At 40.0% G+C, this 18,830-nt stretch overlaps 1 protein-coding gene and 1 long non-coding RNA gene across 2 annotated transcripts in view; both read right to left on the reverse strand.

Annotated features, from left to right (window-relative positions):
• Positions 1–6,269, reverse strand: part of PTPRR (protein tyrosine phosphatase receptor type R) — a 152,622-nt gene extending 146,353 nt beyond the window's left edge. Inside the window, exon 1 of the mRNA XM_065862807.2 lies at positions 4,824–6,269. Coding sequence (XP_065718879.1) covers positions 4,824–4,884 — 61 coding nt within the window. The 5' untranslated portion in view covers positions 4,885–6,269. The remainder of the gene's footprint in view (positions 1–4,823) is intronic.
• A 107-nt stretch (positions 6,270–6,376) lies between these two features.
• LOC139825632 (uncharacterized) lies at positions 6,377–15,726 on the reverse strand. The gene is made up of 3 exons (XR_011735826.1): positions 15,240–15,726; positions 7,301–7,382; positions 6,377–6,457 (listed from the first exon to the last, which is right to left on the reverse strand). It is a non-coding gene; the product is annotated as an uncharacterized lncRNA (long non-coding RNA).
• Positions 15,727–18,830: the final 3,104 nt, after the last annotated feature.

Genomic DNA, 18,830 nt, shown 5'->3' on the forward strand with positions numbered 1-18,830 from the left:
TACTTATGCCCTGGCACTAATGTACTGTATAGTCTCACATCAGACTTTTTTTTTCTTTTCCAGAAGGTGTGAGAAAGTGCTGCATCTGTTTGCTAATTTTGTGATTACTGTCATTTTCCAAATGCAGGTTGTGGCTAAATTTCTGCTCTGCATAATGTGGATGTAAATACATAATATCTCCATGAAACAAATAGTATCTCCATGGAAATCAGTAACTGGTATGAAGGGAAGTCAAGCTCACTCTTAAGGTTTTGGCTGTGGGTTTTTGTAGTAGTACTGTAGGAAATCACACTGAGAATTTCTGAGCAGATCTCCTGGAGTTTCTCCAAGTACTTATTCCAAAGCCATGCTGAAAATTCTACAGAGCAATGAATGTACTTTATAAGTCTAGTCCCCAATATCAAGCCTCATGACAAACTTGTGGAGGGGAACTCCACCAAACAAGGCCACCCACTGTTGTCGTGTTAGCTGCTTTCTAGAGAGACAAGACTCCTCCAAGAGCCCATTTCGTGTTTTTTTCAACAAGTCTCCTGCCTCGCTCTCTAGAGGAGCTGGAACCAGCCTTTGCTGTCTAAGATATTTCAGTCTCCTCATAATACAACAAATGAAATTAGGCAGGGATTACAAGATCACAAACCTCAATAATTTCCTAATGGATATACTGAACATAAAACTCTTGTAGAAGATGAATAGTAAGAACTTCCACATGTAGAAACATGACAAGACTCTATTTTCCAACTAAATACTTCCTGAAACATAGTAATAGTAAAAGTATTTCTCCCCAACAGAACCTTTAAAGAGACAGATGACTACCCTCTGATTATCCATGAGTCTACTAATAAAAGGCAGAAATGCCTATGCTAGTAAAAACACCCACTCATGACCAGCAATGGGTTTTCTAAAGAAGGCAATTGTAAGTACCAGATTCATTTAGATTATGTTAGTGTAATGAAGCAGAATTCCAAGACATTTTTAAAATCAATAGCTCCTTCACATTCATTCTATATGTATTTAGAAGCTAGCATTACTCACTTATTAGCGTGAGGTTACTGAAATGGATCTGATAGCAAATGCATTTTGTGCAGATCTCACCTCAGCCCTAGAAGTACAGTCCCCAGATTTTCTTGCTTTTGTAACAGAGCTTGTGCATTTTTTTGAAAATAGGCCCCCAAAGCTTAAGTAGAAACCATGGTCCACTCAAGTAATTTCCAACTATAAGAACACCACACAGATGTTTGACCAGGAAAGCTGAAATACTACTTTCTGCTCAGCTGAATTTATTAAATCACCCTGTGGACTTTGGTAACAACTAAGAACTGGTTTAGAATATTTATAAATATGTTTCTATACCTAGTGAATTATACCTAAAGAAGTGTTAGTTTATGGTCAAAGAAATTTCAGGTTTGATACAAGCAATCCTCATGTTCTTACAGCATTGCCACTATTTCCTACCCAGAATTTTACCTGATTCAGGTGACAAGCTTGGGGAACAGATCCATCAAGAGGTCGAGACAAGGATCTACAAGCTTCCTCTCTGAAAAGGCTAGTAGGGAAGTATTGGTCCACACTGAGTTAAGGTTGTCAATGCATATCTTCACTGACAAAGAGAATAATAAAACGAGGTAATAGAAGCCCATAGCAAGCCAGTGTAAGGCCTTTGCTCAAGAAACCATGACTTAGATGACCTGAACAAACCTTCAGTTTTTAGCTCCTTGCTTTTCCTGGACACAGGTTTGTTAATCTTAAAAGCAAATTCTGCAAAATTTCTCTCCCAAAGAGAGAATTTTAACATAAGGTGGTGGGGTCATACGGTGATATAATTAAGTTTTTTTTCTAGTCTAGTTGATTTTCCTAGCCTGTTTCCCACGACTGGACATTTAATTCATCATATATTTTAATTCTTTTCACAAAATTTGTTAAAAAAAAATATGAGGTGAAATAGTTAATTAGTTGAGTAATCTGGATGACGCAAATGGCTCTAATTACAAGTTAGTCTAATGCATCGCTTTGTGTTTCTGCTACCACCTGCCATTCTTTTACAAGGAAACAACGCTTCCTAGTCATCTTGGGAGACATTAGCTTTTTATTGCAAGAACATGTATTAGATCATACCTACTAAAAAGAGTATAACCTGCGCTGTCATGCACTCTCTCATGCAATGCATAATGTAAGTTGAAGGTTCATGCTGACCTGTAATCAGTTGCTACAGATTTAGGTCTTTATCCAACAGCAAGCTCTATATAGGTTGATTACTTCATGTGCTGCACTCAGTAGAAGGGCCTAATTCTGGTTTCAGGGAGGCAAACACAATTGTCTGATTTCAGCAAGTAATATATGGGCATACAAACAGCACAACTGGATTTAATCTTCTGTTTACATAACTGTGATGCTTTATTGGAATCAGTATACAAATCACCTTAGCAAAACAGCACCTTTTTAAGTACACGAATTTTTGACAAGAATATTTTTGACAAGAATATTTTCAATTATTTTGTGCATACATATGTGGCTATTGTAACACAACTGTAGTAGAATTCTTTCCATAGAAACCAGACTTGCTATATGACTTCCATTACCTTTCCGTTACAAAACACAGTTGAAACATATTAGAGAATTAATTCTTCTTGCTGTACCATTAGTCCAAGTAAATGTAGATTTATGTTTTCTCTAAAATCTGTTATCACCAGCAAATACCAAGGAAGATTTTCTTAATGCCTACTGACAGTGTCTTTAGCATTCCCTAGAAACACGCCTCATATAAATTCAGACTCAGAACAAAAAAGCTAAGCAGTTTCCATCACATTACAAAACACCTGACATTTGGGATATAATTTGTGACCTAGCACTAGTGGCAAGTGGAATGCATTTTGTGATTCCACATCAACCAAAGCTGCAAAATCACCATCAATAATTCATACTCTTAGGCTATACATAAAAGATGTCCATAGCAGTAGTCCATGAAAGACCAAATTTTCTACTTGTGTCAGATGAAACAGAGAAATCTCAGCAGTTTTAGTTTGCTATGTTATTTCCTTTTTGTGACATCTTCAATGACTTCCACCAGGAGCAAGGTGTATGCAGACCTGCCTTAGAGGAAGCACAGCTCTTGCACTCAATGGGAGCTGTGCCCAAAATGCAACGGTTGAATTCAGCTCCTGTCGATCCTCCCTGCTGCCTTCTCTGATACAATAGTTTTCCAGGATTGCCCAGGGAACAAAGTAACATCATATAAACATCTAATTTCCTCTCTTTTTCTCATGATTAGAGACATTTTCATAATAAAGTGGAAGTTTTGTTTGTAAGCTTTCCCAGCAACTTCATGAAACAAGCAAAACTTAGCAAGAAAAGTAAATGGCTTACTTGCAGGACAGAAACCCGGATAGAAAAATGAAGCACATCAAAGCTGATGCAAAGTCCAGTATTAATAGAGGATACATTGAGATTAGAAGGTACATTATGTCAAATAGAGGCTGTACACTAATTTTGTACAGATGATCATTTTAATACATGTTGTAAAAGAACAATCTAAAAGCAGCTTAAGGCTTTTATTAAAATGGATCACGAATGCTCCCTATCTTTCAGACAATAATCTCTTCCACATATGAATATCAGGCAAAACAGCATGAGCTTCCTAACTACAGACATACAGGAAAGAGGCTCCCGAGATTTTATGGAGTGTAGCCTAATATTCCAGGGCAATAAAATACCAATAACTGAGACAAACCACTTCTCCTGACAACAGCAAACAAAAGAATGCAGTGCCTGCTTCCTGCTGTACCCTATAAACAACTATTTTATAACACAGCTTATTTGGGGGGGTGCATACATGTTCATGCCTGCCTTCCACATTAAAGGGACATGAAGTTCAATTATTATTTCTAATGATTCCTCAATAAAACAATGCAAATTAGTTGTATCTTAAAAATCACTCCAAAACACAACATTTCTGGGAGCAAAAAAAATCAGTATCTTGGGAGTGCATTTAATTGTTTTCCTTAATTAAACTTCAGTGAAGTTAAAAGCAGGGTGCAACAGCCATTTTCTACTTCAGAAGTAGCTATGTTTACCATAAAGGATAAAACAAAGGAACTCTTTAACTTTACTAATTGAGAACTTCATTCAATTATACAGTTACCTCAGATTTTATTTCCTTCCTAAGACTATATAGACTTAAATCCACACAGGAGACACAGACCCTCTGAAAAACAAGCAGTTTTTCATTATTTAAGAAGAAGCCTGAGGTTTATGCCAGAAATACGAGCTATGACTGTTAGAATGAAACTGGCAGTGGAACTTCATGCACGTACTAGGGCGCTCTTCGCTCACCACATTTCTGAATGAGGCACACGTTTTGCTAGCAAAGCAGAGAGAGGATTTATGATCCCCTCTACAGCCCAAACGACTGCTGTCGCAGCTGAAATTTCCCTTTCTAAAAACCCCGCGGCCCCGAGCAAACACAAGTGGCAACGCCAGGGATCAAGACGAACGGTTTTTCTTTCGCTGCCCCAGTCCCAGCCCCAGCCCCAGCCTCAGCCCCACGCCACCCGGGGCCGTGGTGCGGCCGCTCCGCGGGGCACTGGGCGCACAGCGCGGGGCTCGCCCGCCAAGCCGCGGCCAGCCGCTGTCCGCGGTACTGAAAGGCGCCCGCGCCCGCCCGCCCTCTGTCCACCCGGGGCAGGCGGCGGTCGGACGCCGGCATCTGTTCCCGAGCTTCCCCCCTGCGAGGCCGCCCCCGCTACAACAGGTGCGCCGCCGGGCGCAAGCGGGTGTCCACCGCCTTGCCTTCCCCGCCCCACCGGTCGGCCCCGGCTGTCCCCGCTCACCTGCGGCGCGGAGGTGGAGCAGCAGGCACAGCGCCCGGAGGCAGGCGGCCGCCCGCCGCATGGTGCGAGCCGCGCTGAGGCGAGGGGAGCCGGGCAGCGCCGCACCACCGCGTCCCGCTGCCCCCCGCCCCGGCAGTGAGCATGCCTGGGAACCGGCTGCGCATGCGCAGCACCGCGCGGGCGGGAGGGCGGTTGCCCTCACCTGCCTGCTTGGCGCGGGGTGAGGCGCGGGGCCAGCCCGGGCGGCGGGGAGCGGCGGTGGCCGGGTGAGATCCCCATGCCACGGGGTGGTGGGGTTGTGGAAGGGCCGTGGGGAGCCGAAGTGTCCGGAGATAAGAGGCGAAAGGGGAGATCTCCGGTTCCAGCCGCCTGTATGGGCAGCAGGCGGCAGCGAGGGGGGCGGTTTCTCCCTCAGCTCCCGGCTGCTGCAGCGAAGCGGTGGGTTTCGCACGTCCCCAATATTGCAGCGCTGTTGAGGCTCGTCTCAGATCTGGCGTGTCTGGGAGAGGGACTTCGACGATGTGTGGTTTTTGTGCTTGCAGCGAAGGCAATCCTCCCCTCCAATATGTTGTGAAACATGTTGTGTTGTAAAATACGCAGTTAGCAAAAACTGTGTGGCGGAAATCACGGCTGATACAGAAATAAAGTGACATTTGCTTGGGATTCTGCTGAACTCCAGGCAGTGATTCAGATCAGACTGATGCAACACCTGCTCAGGAGACACTTGGGAAATTCAATCACATGGCTATCAGAGACCCACATAAAGAGGCCAAGCATGAAACAGCCCTGTAACAAGATGATTTTCTAAAGTTGAGTTGAATTGGCCAGAAGAGTCACCGAAGGCTAACCTAGAGAAGAAGCAGCAGACGCGTCGCTTGGCAAGTGATCCGTCTGCAGGCTACTGCTGGATGTGGCAAGCCCTGTACCCACATGGGCAGGTCGACGGCTGAAGTGATTTGTCCTGAGTAGAAAATAACAGAGCTTGCTTGCTTATGACTGGCTTTAAATGAACCTTTGTGCGGTAGTTTTTTTGGTATAACGATGGGAAGGTCTGCACAGGGGCTGATATGTAGGTGCGACTGCATGTGTGACTGTATGTACGCAAATGAGCTTCCTTTGCCAGCCCCCACACGGCTGTTCACATACATATAGACAGTATGTCGTTCACTTGACAGTAACATTAGTGAGAAAAGACTTGAGCTGGAAGACAGCACTTGATGTTGAGTTCTGCCTGAAACAGGGAATTAAAGTGATGGAGGGGATGTTTGAACAAGCAGTAGTATTTGAGCCTTGTTGTCCCAGCAATATCTTTCGTAGGTATTGTGTCTCAGATGCCCTCCTAGGTCGTGACATTTCTGAAGCCTCCTCTACTAAGATGATAATTTGCTGTGTGTATATACAAATTGCAGCACATCCTGTTCCAGTTTAATCCTACTAGTTCTGACTAGCAGAAATGAAAGCTGAAAGAAGTGAAAGAAAGAAATCTGTGTGTGCAGTGCACCCCACTTGTGCACCCACAACTGCAATTCCAATGTGCTCAGGCCTCAGAGGTATATATGTGGAAAAAATGAGTAGGAGACTATACTTACTTCCCTCGATAGGCTGTGCAGTGCAGATTACAATTTAGCCAGCTCCTAGGGAAAGACAAAAGAAAAATTTACTTACAGTCCTCTAATGTTTTGTTATTGTCCACAAGTCATCACCCTTGTGTGTTCTAGGTAAGGATTTAGGGTCAAATATGTCAACAGGGTAACTCCACTGAAGCTAATGGTATTGATTTGTCCCCGTGTGGTTACAGATGAGACAGCTGTGGTTTCATATGATTGAGCACTGTAGCAATATCTACTCACCTCACTTGTAGAGCCCTAAGGCACAAAGACCAGATGACTCACCACTACTCTGTTCAGAAAATTGTTTTCCACCGAGGAAATGTCTTGAGATATGGTTTTAAGCCCACATCCAAGAAAACATTTAGGCTTCCAGCTCATACTTAAGCTGAATTCAGTGGGCAGCTAAGGCTAAATAATTTGCTGAGTTTTATATCAGTGCATCCTTTTTAAAATGCAGTCTTGTCAGTGCAAAATTGAAGCATTACTGTGGAGTGGGAAGCTGTTACACAGCAAGATAATACATGTTGCATCATCTTGAATCCTCTAAATTCACTGATTTTTAATGTATTTTTTATTTCCAAATATAGAACATGATGTTAACAGAGTGGAGATCACTAGTGTGTGACTTACTCTAAGAGAGTGTAAGAAGTCTAGAGCTGAATTAAGTGTTCAGCTGAATATTACCAATATTTATCAGTGAGGTAAATGATATAGGATATTGCTAATTCTTTTCAATGTTTTTTTTATGTAGTACCTTTTTCTCTTCTGATGTGCCAGATTGAGTATGCTGCTGAGAAGTCACGCTTGATATTGGTTACAATTAAGAGAGACTGGTCCAAGTGTTGAAGTTCTTACTGTTTTCCTCACCTGTCATGCTGAGTAGTCCATCTTCCTTGTCTGGACATCATTTTGCACTATACTCCTATTGACAAATTGCTTGAAGAGGAAACTAAAACAATGAAAGTTGAATTCAAAACCAATCTTCAGTTTAAGAGGGCAGCATTACATAGATTAGTAAGCAAAGAATATATCCAAATAAGACAATCACACTTTTGTCTAAGATGAATAATACTGATGCTCATTTCTATTGTCCCTTGACAAACTTCAGCAGAAAACTGAAGCACTTTGTTGTAATAAATGAAAGCAGGTTGGGAAAGGAGGAGGGGTGAAGAGGAGGTTATATGCATAGATCAAAGGATTCTTTGGAGACGTGAATACAAATCAGAAAAATAACTGCTCTTGCTCTGTGCGTGTGTGTGCATACAGCGATCTCAGCAGAGGAAAGCTCATGACATGTACAATTAGGTCTGACACGAAATGATATTGCTAGGTTGGGAAGAGGGGTTCCTTTAACACAGCATGAAAGGTAACTGCCACAGGAAAAGTGCCAGGGAGTAGCTTGTGTCCTGAGAGATCGCCTGTGGGCAAAATCATTATTGTACCAATGCAAACCCATCATATTCCTTAATGAGTATTGTCATAATAGGATTACAGCCTTTTAAAGTGGTCTGAGAGTCTGCAGTGTATTTTTGGCAGAATCTCTAATATAGACATGAAAAACTGACACTGACTCAGCTGAGAGACAACAAAACCTTTGACAGCATAAGAGAGAGAGAGGATGCAAGGGTATCTGCAGCTATGTGTGTAGATCTGAAACTTCAAGACCATTATCCAGAGTTTGGTAAGACCATTATAATTTTTATAGAATTTTATTTATTTTTTTCTTTTTTTTTTCTAATTAATTTAACTACAGCTTGAATAGAAATATTTCGCTCCTGTTCCATGAGGCTGTTTGGAAAGAATCAAAAGGACTAAGTGTACCTGACCAAAAGCTGCCTGATAAAGACACAAGACAAACCACTGTTAATCCCCAGCGTAAGCATCTAGAGTGTGGAACAAGACTTGTCAGGGGCTGGGACAGCCCTAACCAGTACTGAGGGCAAGACGTGAGTACTTAAAAGTGCATTTAGCCATGCAGATTATTTCCCTTCTGGCAGCCAGTTTAATTCATACATTTAGACTGCCAGCAAAATTCCATAATTTTCTTTTAATGTGAAGATATATAGCTCCAAGTCACCTCCTTTCCAATGCATTGCCCAAAAGCTGTGGTGTACTACAGTATCTTGAAGAGTTTATAACACTGTAGATAGGTAAGGGAAATTTAGCTGACCATTCAGACACTGGTTATGGCTTTCTCTGCATTTTCTATCTGAAGGAGGAGAGGAATGAATGTACTTTGGAGCTGCTTATTCCTACCAGGTTGATGATAGCTTGTCTCAGCATTTTGTATTTTAATGGTAAAACACTTTTAAACAGATTTTAAATAATAAGGATAGTGATTTATCTTCTTGCCCATGGCAAGGTCTTTTAGCATTGTTTCCATCTGAAGCCTAATTGTGCAAATGTGCCAGAAACATCAGCTTTGCTTTCCACTGTGTTGCATTAGCTGTTCCATTGTTTTGCCTGGAAGTGGGACATGAAGACACAGGTCAAAATATTCCAAATATAGGTGTGGGATTCACTTCATCTAACCTGAGACATCTGCAAGGTATGTATCTTCCTCTGAACTAGTCATGCTGAGTTCCCTTTGTCATCAAGAGAGAGAAATTTGAAGTCTGAGGACTTATTTCATCTGACCTGTTTTAGGTGTCAGCCTCGGGATGAATCATGCCTCAAAATGCCAATTTTTCTCCACTGGCAGTAATGGGAATTTAAGATAATTAGCACACATATAGATATGAATATATGCTCAAGTGATTTTTACACTTTCTTACAAACTTACTTGTTCACCTGGGCGTTTTTCTGAATTTCTAGTTGGAGATAACTGTGGTTTTGAATTGGTGATAAACCACTCTCTACAAACTCATCATCAAATATTCTATGTTAGCAGACATTTTTGGCTCTCTGCCCAGATCCGCTCATAGCAAATATCAGGAACAGCAAGTGGCAGCTCTGATTTCCTGCAGCCCAGGTACCATGTCATCATTTTCTCTGATTTCAATTTCTCTCTTTTATGCTGTTCATACCAGAGGGCAGTAAAGATATCATCCTCCAATGTTCTACCAGGGGCATCAAGATTCATGGCCAGGTACTTTAAATTACAACACAGGCAGAAAAAGATGTAAAAATAAGTTTCAGATTAACCTTTAAAGACCTATAGTCAAGGCTAGGAATGTATGGCTTGAACTATACTTATTTGTATAATCAGTTATTTTATGTCAAAGTAATTTAATATGATATGGCTTTAACTATACTTATTTGTATAATCAGTTATTTTATGTCAAAGTAATTTAATATGATATGCCTTTCTGACAAAATACTGGTAAAAAAACCCCCACAAATATGTGTGTGTCTACTAATATGCATTTAAATACGGAATGCAAGTTACCCATGGTTACTAATAACTACATAGCACATCTGTAAATGATGCAGCTATGCTTGAGATTTAAAGTTGCACACTGCAAGTTGCACACTGATTAAAATCTCTCAATACAGGGATAACTAAATTTGTGTAGAGATTATAACAATAATAATGAGCTTCTACCTAAAGTGAATCATACTTCAGGCAACTCTTATCCAATCATACATGCCAGTGTTAGGGTAAATTCACATTCGGATAAGACAAGGGAATTTGGACATATGTCTGTTTGCAGTATTATCCTCCGATTATTTGCTTTGATGTTATATTTGAAGAAGCATGCCATTCCTTGAAATAGGAAATAGAAGATAAATCAGTCAAAATCTTATTAATTGAATATGCAATTTTGTGCAAGTTGACTTTCTGCTTCTAGCCCAAGTAAACAAGAACAAACTGCCAGTCATCTCTCTCAGATTGGTGTAAGATTCACTATTTTCTTTTATAAGCACAAAACTTGATTTTAATGAAAATTTGCATGGTTTGGCTGCCCACTGGCTTTTCAAACAATGTTTCTAAAATGTACTTGCAATTGGGAGTTGAGGTTTCCATGCACCAAAACCTGCAGCACGTTAGGCTGCATGAGAAGAACTCGAACAGGAAACTGTCACCTGTAAATATTGAATTGACACTCATGGAACAGGAGAGGATGGGAATCGTAGCAGCTGTCCTCAGCAAATAGCAAGTAAACATCTTTTATAATCAATATTCAGCCTGACACTGTTAAGAGATTCAATGGGAAGAATATTTTTTTCATTGCTTATTTTGCTTTAGGGTATGATCTGATTAATTTTTTTATTAGACACATGACATACTGTAAATGTAAACCTCTTAACATAATTGCCCTAGCCTGAAAGTTTAGATAATATGTAGGACTGTGTTATCTCTTCATGTCAGGCTGAAGTTATACATATGTTTGCTAAGGGACAAAGTACCTGATCACCCCGAGACATCTCAGGTTGAGCCTAACAAAGTATATGAATGAATGCCATGTTTATCTACCTCTAGGGGTTTTGTTTGGTTGGTTTTGGTTTGGGTGGGTTTTTTTAAAGTTTGGTGGCTGTTTTAAACTATCACATCTTCCCCTTTCTATTCACAGTGCTAGTTACACACACAGACAATCCTAATGAAGTTTATGAGTGTCCTAAACAAGTCTCTTTTAGCCACCAGAATGAAATTCCATGGGTATTAGGAGCCATAGCAAAAGCTCCTTTACTTTCATTCCAAGTCTAAGGCATGTTTCTTCAACCTTCCCTTACCCAGCATAAGCCCACGACACATAATATTTGTTCTAAAATCTCCCTCAAACAGGTTTCCTCTGGGGCAGAAGATGGAGAGAAGAATAAATGACATCAGGCACATGCCAGCCATTTTGCTTAATACAATTCTGCATAGAAGACCAGCCTCGCAGCATCAAACTGGTCTAAGTTGAACAGTATGGATCTACACAATGTGAATTTGAGGAGCTTGCGGCACACTCTAAAATCTTTAAAGAACTCACTCATTTTATTATTAGAAATATTACTTCTTGGACGTTTTGCTTGCTTACTTGTTTTATTAATATAAACTGGAAAGTAATAACCTGTCAGAAATTCATATCTCATTTAAATAACATATATATAAACATATAGAGATTATATCTAATTTTTACAGCTAAATTTACTTTTAAAGAGAATAATAAAGGCATAATAAGATAAATAGTCTGTTGTGCATATTTTTTAAATAAATTCTTTACAGCAAAAGATTATCCAAGTTCTATAACACTATACGGGATTTGAAGTATTGTTATAAATTATGAGGACTGTTGATAATTTCATAGCAAGCCCAGACATGCAAATATACCTAGTTTTGTTGAGAGCTGAAAGTGTTATTTGGATTCACAAATAAAATACAATTTGTTCTTTAGGGAAGAGTCAGAGAACACCTAAATAAAAATTTCAAAACATCAGCAATTTTTAAGTTTCTAATTAAAGCTTCCTGGTATCCTCTACTAGAAGTTGCTTCTAAAACCTTTTCATTTTTAAAGATTTTATCTCAATTTCTCCATGTCTCTTTTGGAGAGTTTGCTTAATTTTATTGCCACAGATTTGACTCCACCTGTTGGTGCCAAGAGTTACCCCTTAAAAAGGTAGTATCTCTAGTATAGCCAAGCTTTTGATCAACGCTAAGAGCCATTCCAACATCAGGATGTACCTATTGTCATTATTGAAAAAAAATTGCTCAAGTTATGAGAACTTTTTGAGTCTGAAAACTTGAGAGTTGCTGGAGGCGGTGACTGCTGTTCATTTTCAGCTGGAAACAAAATTCTCTCATGGTTTCATCTGCCCTGAATACACTCCAGTTGTAGTTGCTGGCGGAATGAGTGTGGGGCTTTCCATCAGGACAAAAGTGCGTGCTTCATTGCAAAGGTGGGAGGACTTCCTTGTAACTGCTGTTCTGCCCAGGGAAGTGGTGGAGTCACCATCCTTGGAGGCGTTTAAAGACATGCAGATGTGGTGCTTAGGGACATGGTTCAGTGGTGGGCTTGGCAGTGCCAGGTTAACGGGTGGACTTGATGATCTTAAAGGTCTTTTCCACCCTAAATGATTCTATGGTTCTGTGTTTCTGTTCTTAGCAGCAGGGAGTCATAAGGCAGCACACTAGAATATGGGGAACTTCTTTCTCTACCTGCTCCTGGCAGTGTAAAGGAGAGGCTTAAAAGGAAATATTGGAAGAGGTATGAATAGAAAGGAAAATATTAGCAACATGACACAGCGCAGGCGTTAATACCCTGATGCAGTCTGATTGCAAAAGGAAAAACTGAAGCATAGTAGTAGATGGGTGAAAACACAAGAAAAGAGACAAAAAGTGGTCAGGAGATGGCAATAGAAACATGAGGGTCTACAGACAGTAAAGTAAACACTGCAGTTTGGAAAAGAATGCCAGATTCTTTGTGGGTTGAAAAAAAACATGTTCCAGTTTACTGAGCAGCAAGTAAACTGTTATCCAAACAAAGAAATAAACAAAGCTTGCCTCTGCAATTAATAGTCTGGAGAAATAAAAAAATGAGAGGCCAACATTAAGTAACTGTTTTTCTTAATGCCGGTTTAGGGGCTCCAGTCCTGCATTCCTAGTCACATGGGCTCCCCTTGCCAACACCTGGGGGACACAATGATTGAAGACGAGGAAAATAATTGTGCTTATTCACCATGACTTTTTAATTGATAGAAAAGGAAAAGAAAAATTAAAAGCAGAGCACAATAAAAAGGAATGGCTATTTCATTTTAATTGGTTTTAATTTTTCCTTTTTGTGGAAAGACAACATCACCAAGTGTGGTCTAACCATGTGGAGTCCAGAATATCTGCTTCTTCCAAGTAGCAGCAAGTCTTATCTTAATGTAACATTAGTAACAAAGGTAATCTATAGGTGGATCAGCAATTCCAGCTCAGACCTATTTAATGTATCACAGATAACATAACATGTAGGGTTATAGATGATCAATAGATAGAAATTTCAAGTCTTATAAAATCTGAAAAGTGATTTCATAAAAATAAATCATTTGGGGAGTTGTCAAAAATAATAATCGTATAAATATATCTCAATAGTCTCACAGAAAAATTAAATCTTCCTAATGTTATCTGTTCCACTTAATATTTTAATTTAAATAGTCAATCAATATTCTGGTAGGAACTTCAAAATAGATATATCAATCTAACTTCTTGGCAATGCTTTAGCACTTTATCTTCCATAGGACAAAGCAGTCCTGTCATCATATAACAGAAACATTCATGAAAAGAAAATCACTATTCCTAAGTGATGTATTGCAGTGTTTTCACCATTCTTTTTCATTTATCTGGCTATTTTTTCATTTGTATAAGCTAACAGACACACCATGAAAATTGTGGTAAGCTTGAGAATATGAACAAATGCTTTCTTTGGCTATTTGTTTTATAATCTCGCTTTTTATAACTTCAGAAAAGAAGGAGCCCATACATTTATCAAGTCAGAAGTGTGGGCTTCTTACTGTCTACACACTCATTATCTTCATTTACTCCTAATCCACGCTTGATACATTTCCTTCATGTGGTATCGAACCCAATCTTCGTCCACCATTGCTACTAATCTGTCACTACTTTTTCTTTAGTTTCTGAAGAGAATAATGTTTTTTTCTTTTAAAGACTAGAATCTTTTTGATACTCAACTCTGCCATAAGGCTTTTTTTCTTGAAACTAACATTCTTTCAGCCTTCTGAGACAGGCTTTGCTTTTTCCGGTGACATGCAATGGTGGCCTAATTCTTGCTTTTGCACTTTGTTGCTATGTAGACCACTTCCAAAATACAATTAAAGATTCCTACGAAGCACAAAGCTTTTTATATACTTTCCAACTTACAACATAAAAGGAAATATTAAAAATTGAAGAACTGTACATTTTTGTCTTGAGTCTTTAAAAAATATGTTTAGTGGATTACAGATAATGTACTTTATCTTTTAATGTTTGAAACTGATAGTTAACTAACAAAGGATAAGGAATTCCTTTATTTGTCCAAAATATTTACTAGGAGAAAGTAGTTTCTGCAAAATCTAACCCATAAATACATATTTTATGTCCTCCAATCATCACTGTTATAAAAATAATCAAAAATATTTTTCAATTTGAGAAAAAGACTCTGAAAATATTGGAATGATTTAACATTACAATTTTACTAATAACTATCTTTGAACCAATATTGTTGTTTTTCCCTACACTTTGAAACCAGAAAGTATCTGCTAAGCCACAGGCAAAATGTACCACTCATCCTCCAGCAGCTGGTACCCTGAGATGAAAAATAGTCTGTAGTGCTCGAAGTGGCTCAGGTCATAGAGGACATTGTCCGTGTAATGATTTCAACCTGTTGTTGACTCTTGGAAATCTGTAAAATTCCAGGTTATTTATAAAATGCAAATTGAAGAGAAAAATCATCCCATATGGAAGCTTTCAGTTGAAACATTATGTTTACACTTACTCAGCCAAGCCAAATACCTCATTGTTTAGACTGTTGCTAAATCTCACATAGTTTTAAACCAGCTGAGAATGGCTAAATACAGTCTCACTGTTCTAGCTCTGTCTTTTTTGGATACAGCCCTAGGTCAGACCTCTCATCAGACTTTTTGATCAGACAGGAAACTGCACTGGATTCCCAAATTAGTGTCAAAGAGTAGTGTCTTGGATGTATAGTATTAACATACAAAAAAATCCATCCATTGGTTCATCTAAAATATGGTCTCTGAGGAGACCACAAACTGGATGTCCTAGAATCAAGGAAGGAGATAGCGAAGCATGTGCCTATTGACAAAATTTCTTAACTGCGGAAGATTTATTGTTAAATAAAGGTTTTCAAAGACCTCACCGTAAGACAAATTTTCTCCCCACCTGATTTCAATCCTTCTGCAGTGCTTTTGTCAGATGGTGGTGTAAAAGGGAGAATCAGTTCGCTCCTGTGTCATGTTTCCACTGACACGCCGCAGCTCTTTCCCTCTTTACAGCAACCTTTTCAGTAGATCTCTGCAGAAAAGCCCTTATTTCTAGAGACATCAAGCAAGACTTGAGAGACAGTGTCTGTGTTGGTGGAAGCATGGTTCTGACAGTCGGACAATACTCTTCTAAGAAGAGGACAACATTCTAGAGGCATGTTTGAGTCTATCACAAAGTCTATCAGAAAATCACAATTACGGAAATGTTGTGGTAGCAAAGTCAAATGCACAGAAGATGGAAAACATCAAGATCAAGTTTGCCCAGCAAACTGCTCTGGTTCTGTTGTGTCTACCTATTAAAATGCAGCTTCTATGAGATGGCCACATACTACACTTTTCCTTAATATAAAACAAGAAGAGGCGTAGTATAATGGGGTAGCCTTCAGCTTCTATTCCTGACATTTGAGATATTTGCACAAGCTTTCCTTAGATGTGTACACACCTCCAGCATTTGCAGTGAAGAAAATAAAACGGAGAGAAAAGAAAACACAACAGCATAAATGCCATGACATGGGAAACTATAAAAACCCCACATTACAGCAGGGTATTCAACCATTCAAGTAGCTTATGAAAAGGCATTTATGTAAAACTAACTTCTTATCCTCCAGGAACTACATCGCACCTAATGTATAGATTTAATTATCTTCATTTTTCCATCTGCCCAAGCCTTCCTGTAATTACTACTGAGTTTCTTCAAATGCTGGCAGGTGAAAGTGATATCATTATAATCTAGGTGTAAAAGGATTCTGCCTTTTTAAACTGGCATAGATGTAGAAAAACTGTTTCCTTGGACTTAAATTGCATTAAAAACCACTGCTGAATCTGACCCAGTATCTCTCAGAATACCAATAAAATATATGTAATTTATAGAATAAAATACATGTTTACACCCTGGACAGATAGGATTATATATAATGTTCATTCATGACACAGCTGAAAGATCACCTCTCCAGCTTTTTAAAGACCAAGTGCTAAAGAAGTGTCTAGCTGTGGTTACTGATGGCGTGCTGAAGACTTTCAGTTTAGTGTGTGTGTACCTCAAAACCATTTGTAATCCCCAAGGTCGTTGTGTGATTCACTGCAATCTTGGAGAATTGTTCCTTCACAGCAACATTTCCAGTTCTTTTTGACAACCTTCCCTCACCCAGGGGTTCTTGGACGATCACCCCTGTTGTTGCTTGTTCACAGAGCTGCAATGCAGAACAAAGAGTATTTTTAGTTCCAAAAGCATTTTATTTTAAAGCTCTAACATCTTTGGTCTTACACAAATGTGTCCATATGCTGTCACAGTCCTGGGGTGAACCCCAGTAGGGAAGGAAAATGCAGACTGTACCTGATGGACAAACTCAGACTAGTGTCTAGGGAAGTCCTCCCGGCTGCGAGTAGGAGTGAGTATGGATACATGCCCTGGAATCTCAGCAGGAGAAGGCAGCTGTGAATTCTGCCGGGAGCTTCCCAGGAGTCTACCAGAAAAGTGCTGAACTAATGAACCACTTAGACTTTGTGGCTTCCTGGCTGACGTAGCTCCTGACCATTTGACAGCTTTATGCTTGTCTCCAGGGCAACTCTGCTACCACCATAATTCCTCTGCTACAGCAAATCTGTCCCAGGGCACGTACCTACATTTTATTTATCATGCTTAAGTCTCCTCTCCCAAGTCACCCCATTCCCTCACTATTCTGGCTCACAGCTGCTTTGCCATTTATATTTATTAGAACCTGTCAGAGATGAGCAGCACATGAAGTTGAGATTCAAGGAACCATAAAGTTCAAATAGTAGAAAAACAAAGCCCAAGTAGCAGGCTCAGTCTGAAAGAAGACTCCAGGGAATGCTCAGTATCGGTCAGGATGCTCACTAGATGTCACTGTTCTCCAGCAGCAAATGTGTGAGCGCTTTTCTCTGTCTGTAAATATAGTTGGTCTTTAACAAAGTAGTGCACAACTCATATTTTCAGAAACAGAGCTCATCTAAACTTCCATAGTTCAGCAAAAGGCTTCTCCAATTGTCTTACTTGACTTGTGCCGTCTGATTTTCTTCCTACCTCAGTGTAAACCAAGAATAACTTCACTCAAAACTGATTAGTGGTCTTGGTTCATGGCCATAGAGGAATCTTGCCTTTTTTCAAACTTTGACCTATCTATACTTCACAATGTATATGCTTTAGAGAAGGTGTGATCTCAAAATAAACAATGCAGCACTTTATATTGTATGGCTGTATGCACACTTAAAATTTTCACTCTGCAGATAAAGCAAATTGAAAATATTTTGATGTCACTTTTGTCCAAATGCTTAGTTTTTGACGCTTGGCTTCATATGTCTAAATTAGAAGTTAGTTTCCTTAGGCTCCCTATGTGATCACTACAGAGCAACTGAGTCTCCCACAGTGATTGATCAAGGAAGTACAATTCACATCCTTCTGGACGAACCGCTTTTTTTCCAGTGAGTACATCAGGAAGAGCTGCTTCTTTTTTGGCAGTGTGAGTGTTCCCAGACATACTGGACTCAGGTTGTATCCGTCTATTTTAAATTAGAAATGGTGCTAATAGTAAGAAAACACACTGGAAGAAAAGGCAGAGAAGTTAGTAGTGAGGTAGAAATCTGTGAAGAGGGTAACTGAGTTAAATCAGGTTGTGTTAAGCTAGGCTGTTTCAAAAACATTTCAGAACATTAAGTGTTCACAAGCAGGCTACAGCATGGAGTTACTAATAACTACCAGATTTGGCACTTCTTTCTTCATATTTCCTAAATCAATAAACATTGGGGAAAAAACCCAACCCACCAGTCACCCAAGTGTGTCCAGGGCATCATTAGTGCATAACAGCATGTTTCGACATGGGGGGTCACACTGTTGACTTGAGGCAGTTACCTGAGGTGCTCTGACTCACTTTATGCAGAGTCTGCTGCTCTCTAGTGACTCCTTTACTTTTATATAGAGAAACTAGGCTGTGGACCGCCCTCAGGAGTGCAGTTCAACAGCGTTTTAAGCTGATCTAAATCAGTGGTGTGGCAAATCCCACCTTCACCTCCAGCTGTACATTCCTGTTCTTTCCCCCTCATGTCTTGTAGGTGGTAAGATGGTTCAGCCAAAAATTAACGCAGAGGAAAAAAATCAGATTAGTTTTCCATTTTCAGTAAGCCCCCTGATGAGACGCGGTGTTTGGCCACAGAGTTAGTGCAGGGGTGAACGTGGGAATGTGCCACCAGGATGGCAGATGGCAAGACCCCAGTCAGCCTGACTTAGGTGTGCTCATGCTGCTGGGGACCCACTGCTTTAAGTGGTGCCTAACACGGCCTGGGCCAAGCAAGGTGAGCGCCACCCTCGCTCATCTCCCTGCAGCCTCTGCCCCCATGCCCCAAACACACCTCCTGAAGTGCAAAACTTTCAGGCAGATTCTGGCTCCTGGCCCTCAGGAGGTAACAAGATTTTCACCAGTACAGCATGGGAAGGGTCTCTGTCAATGAAGTGAGAAGCTTGCACAGGGTGGTGAGG

This window comes from Patagioenas fasciata, chromosome 1 (assembly GCF_037038585.1).
Source record: "Patagioenas fasciata isolate bPatFas1 chromosome 1, bPatFas1.hap1, whole genome shotgun sequence".
NCBI lineage: Eukaryota > Metazoa > Chordata > Aves > Columbiformes > Columbidae > Patagioenas > Patagioenas fasciata.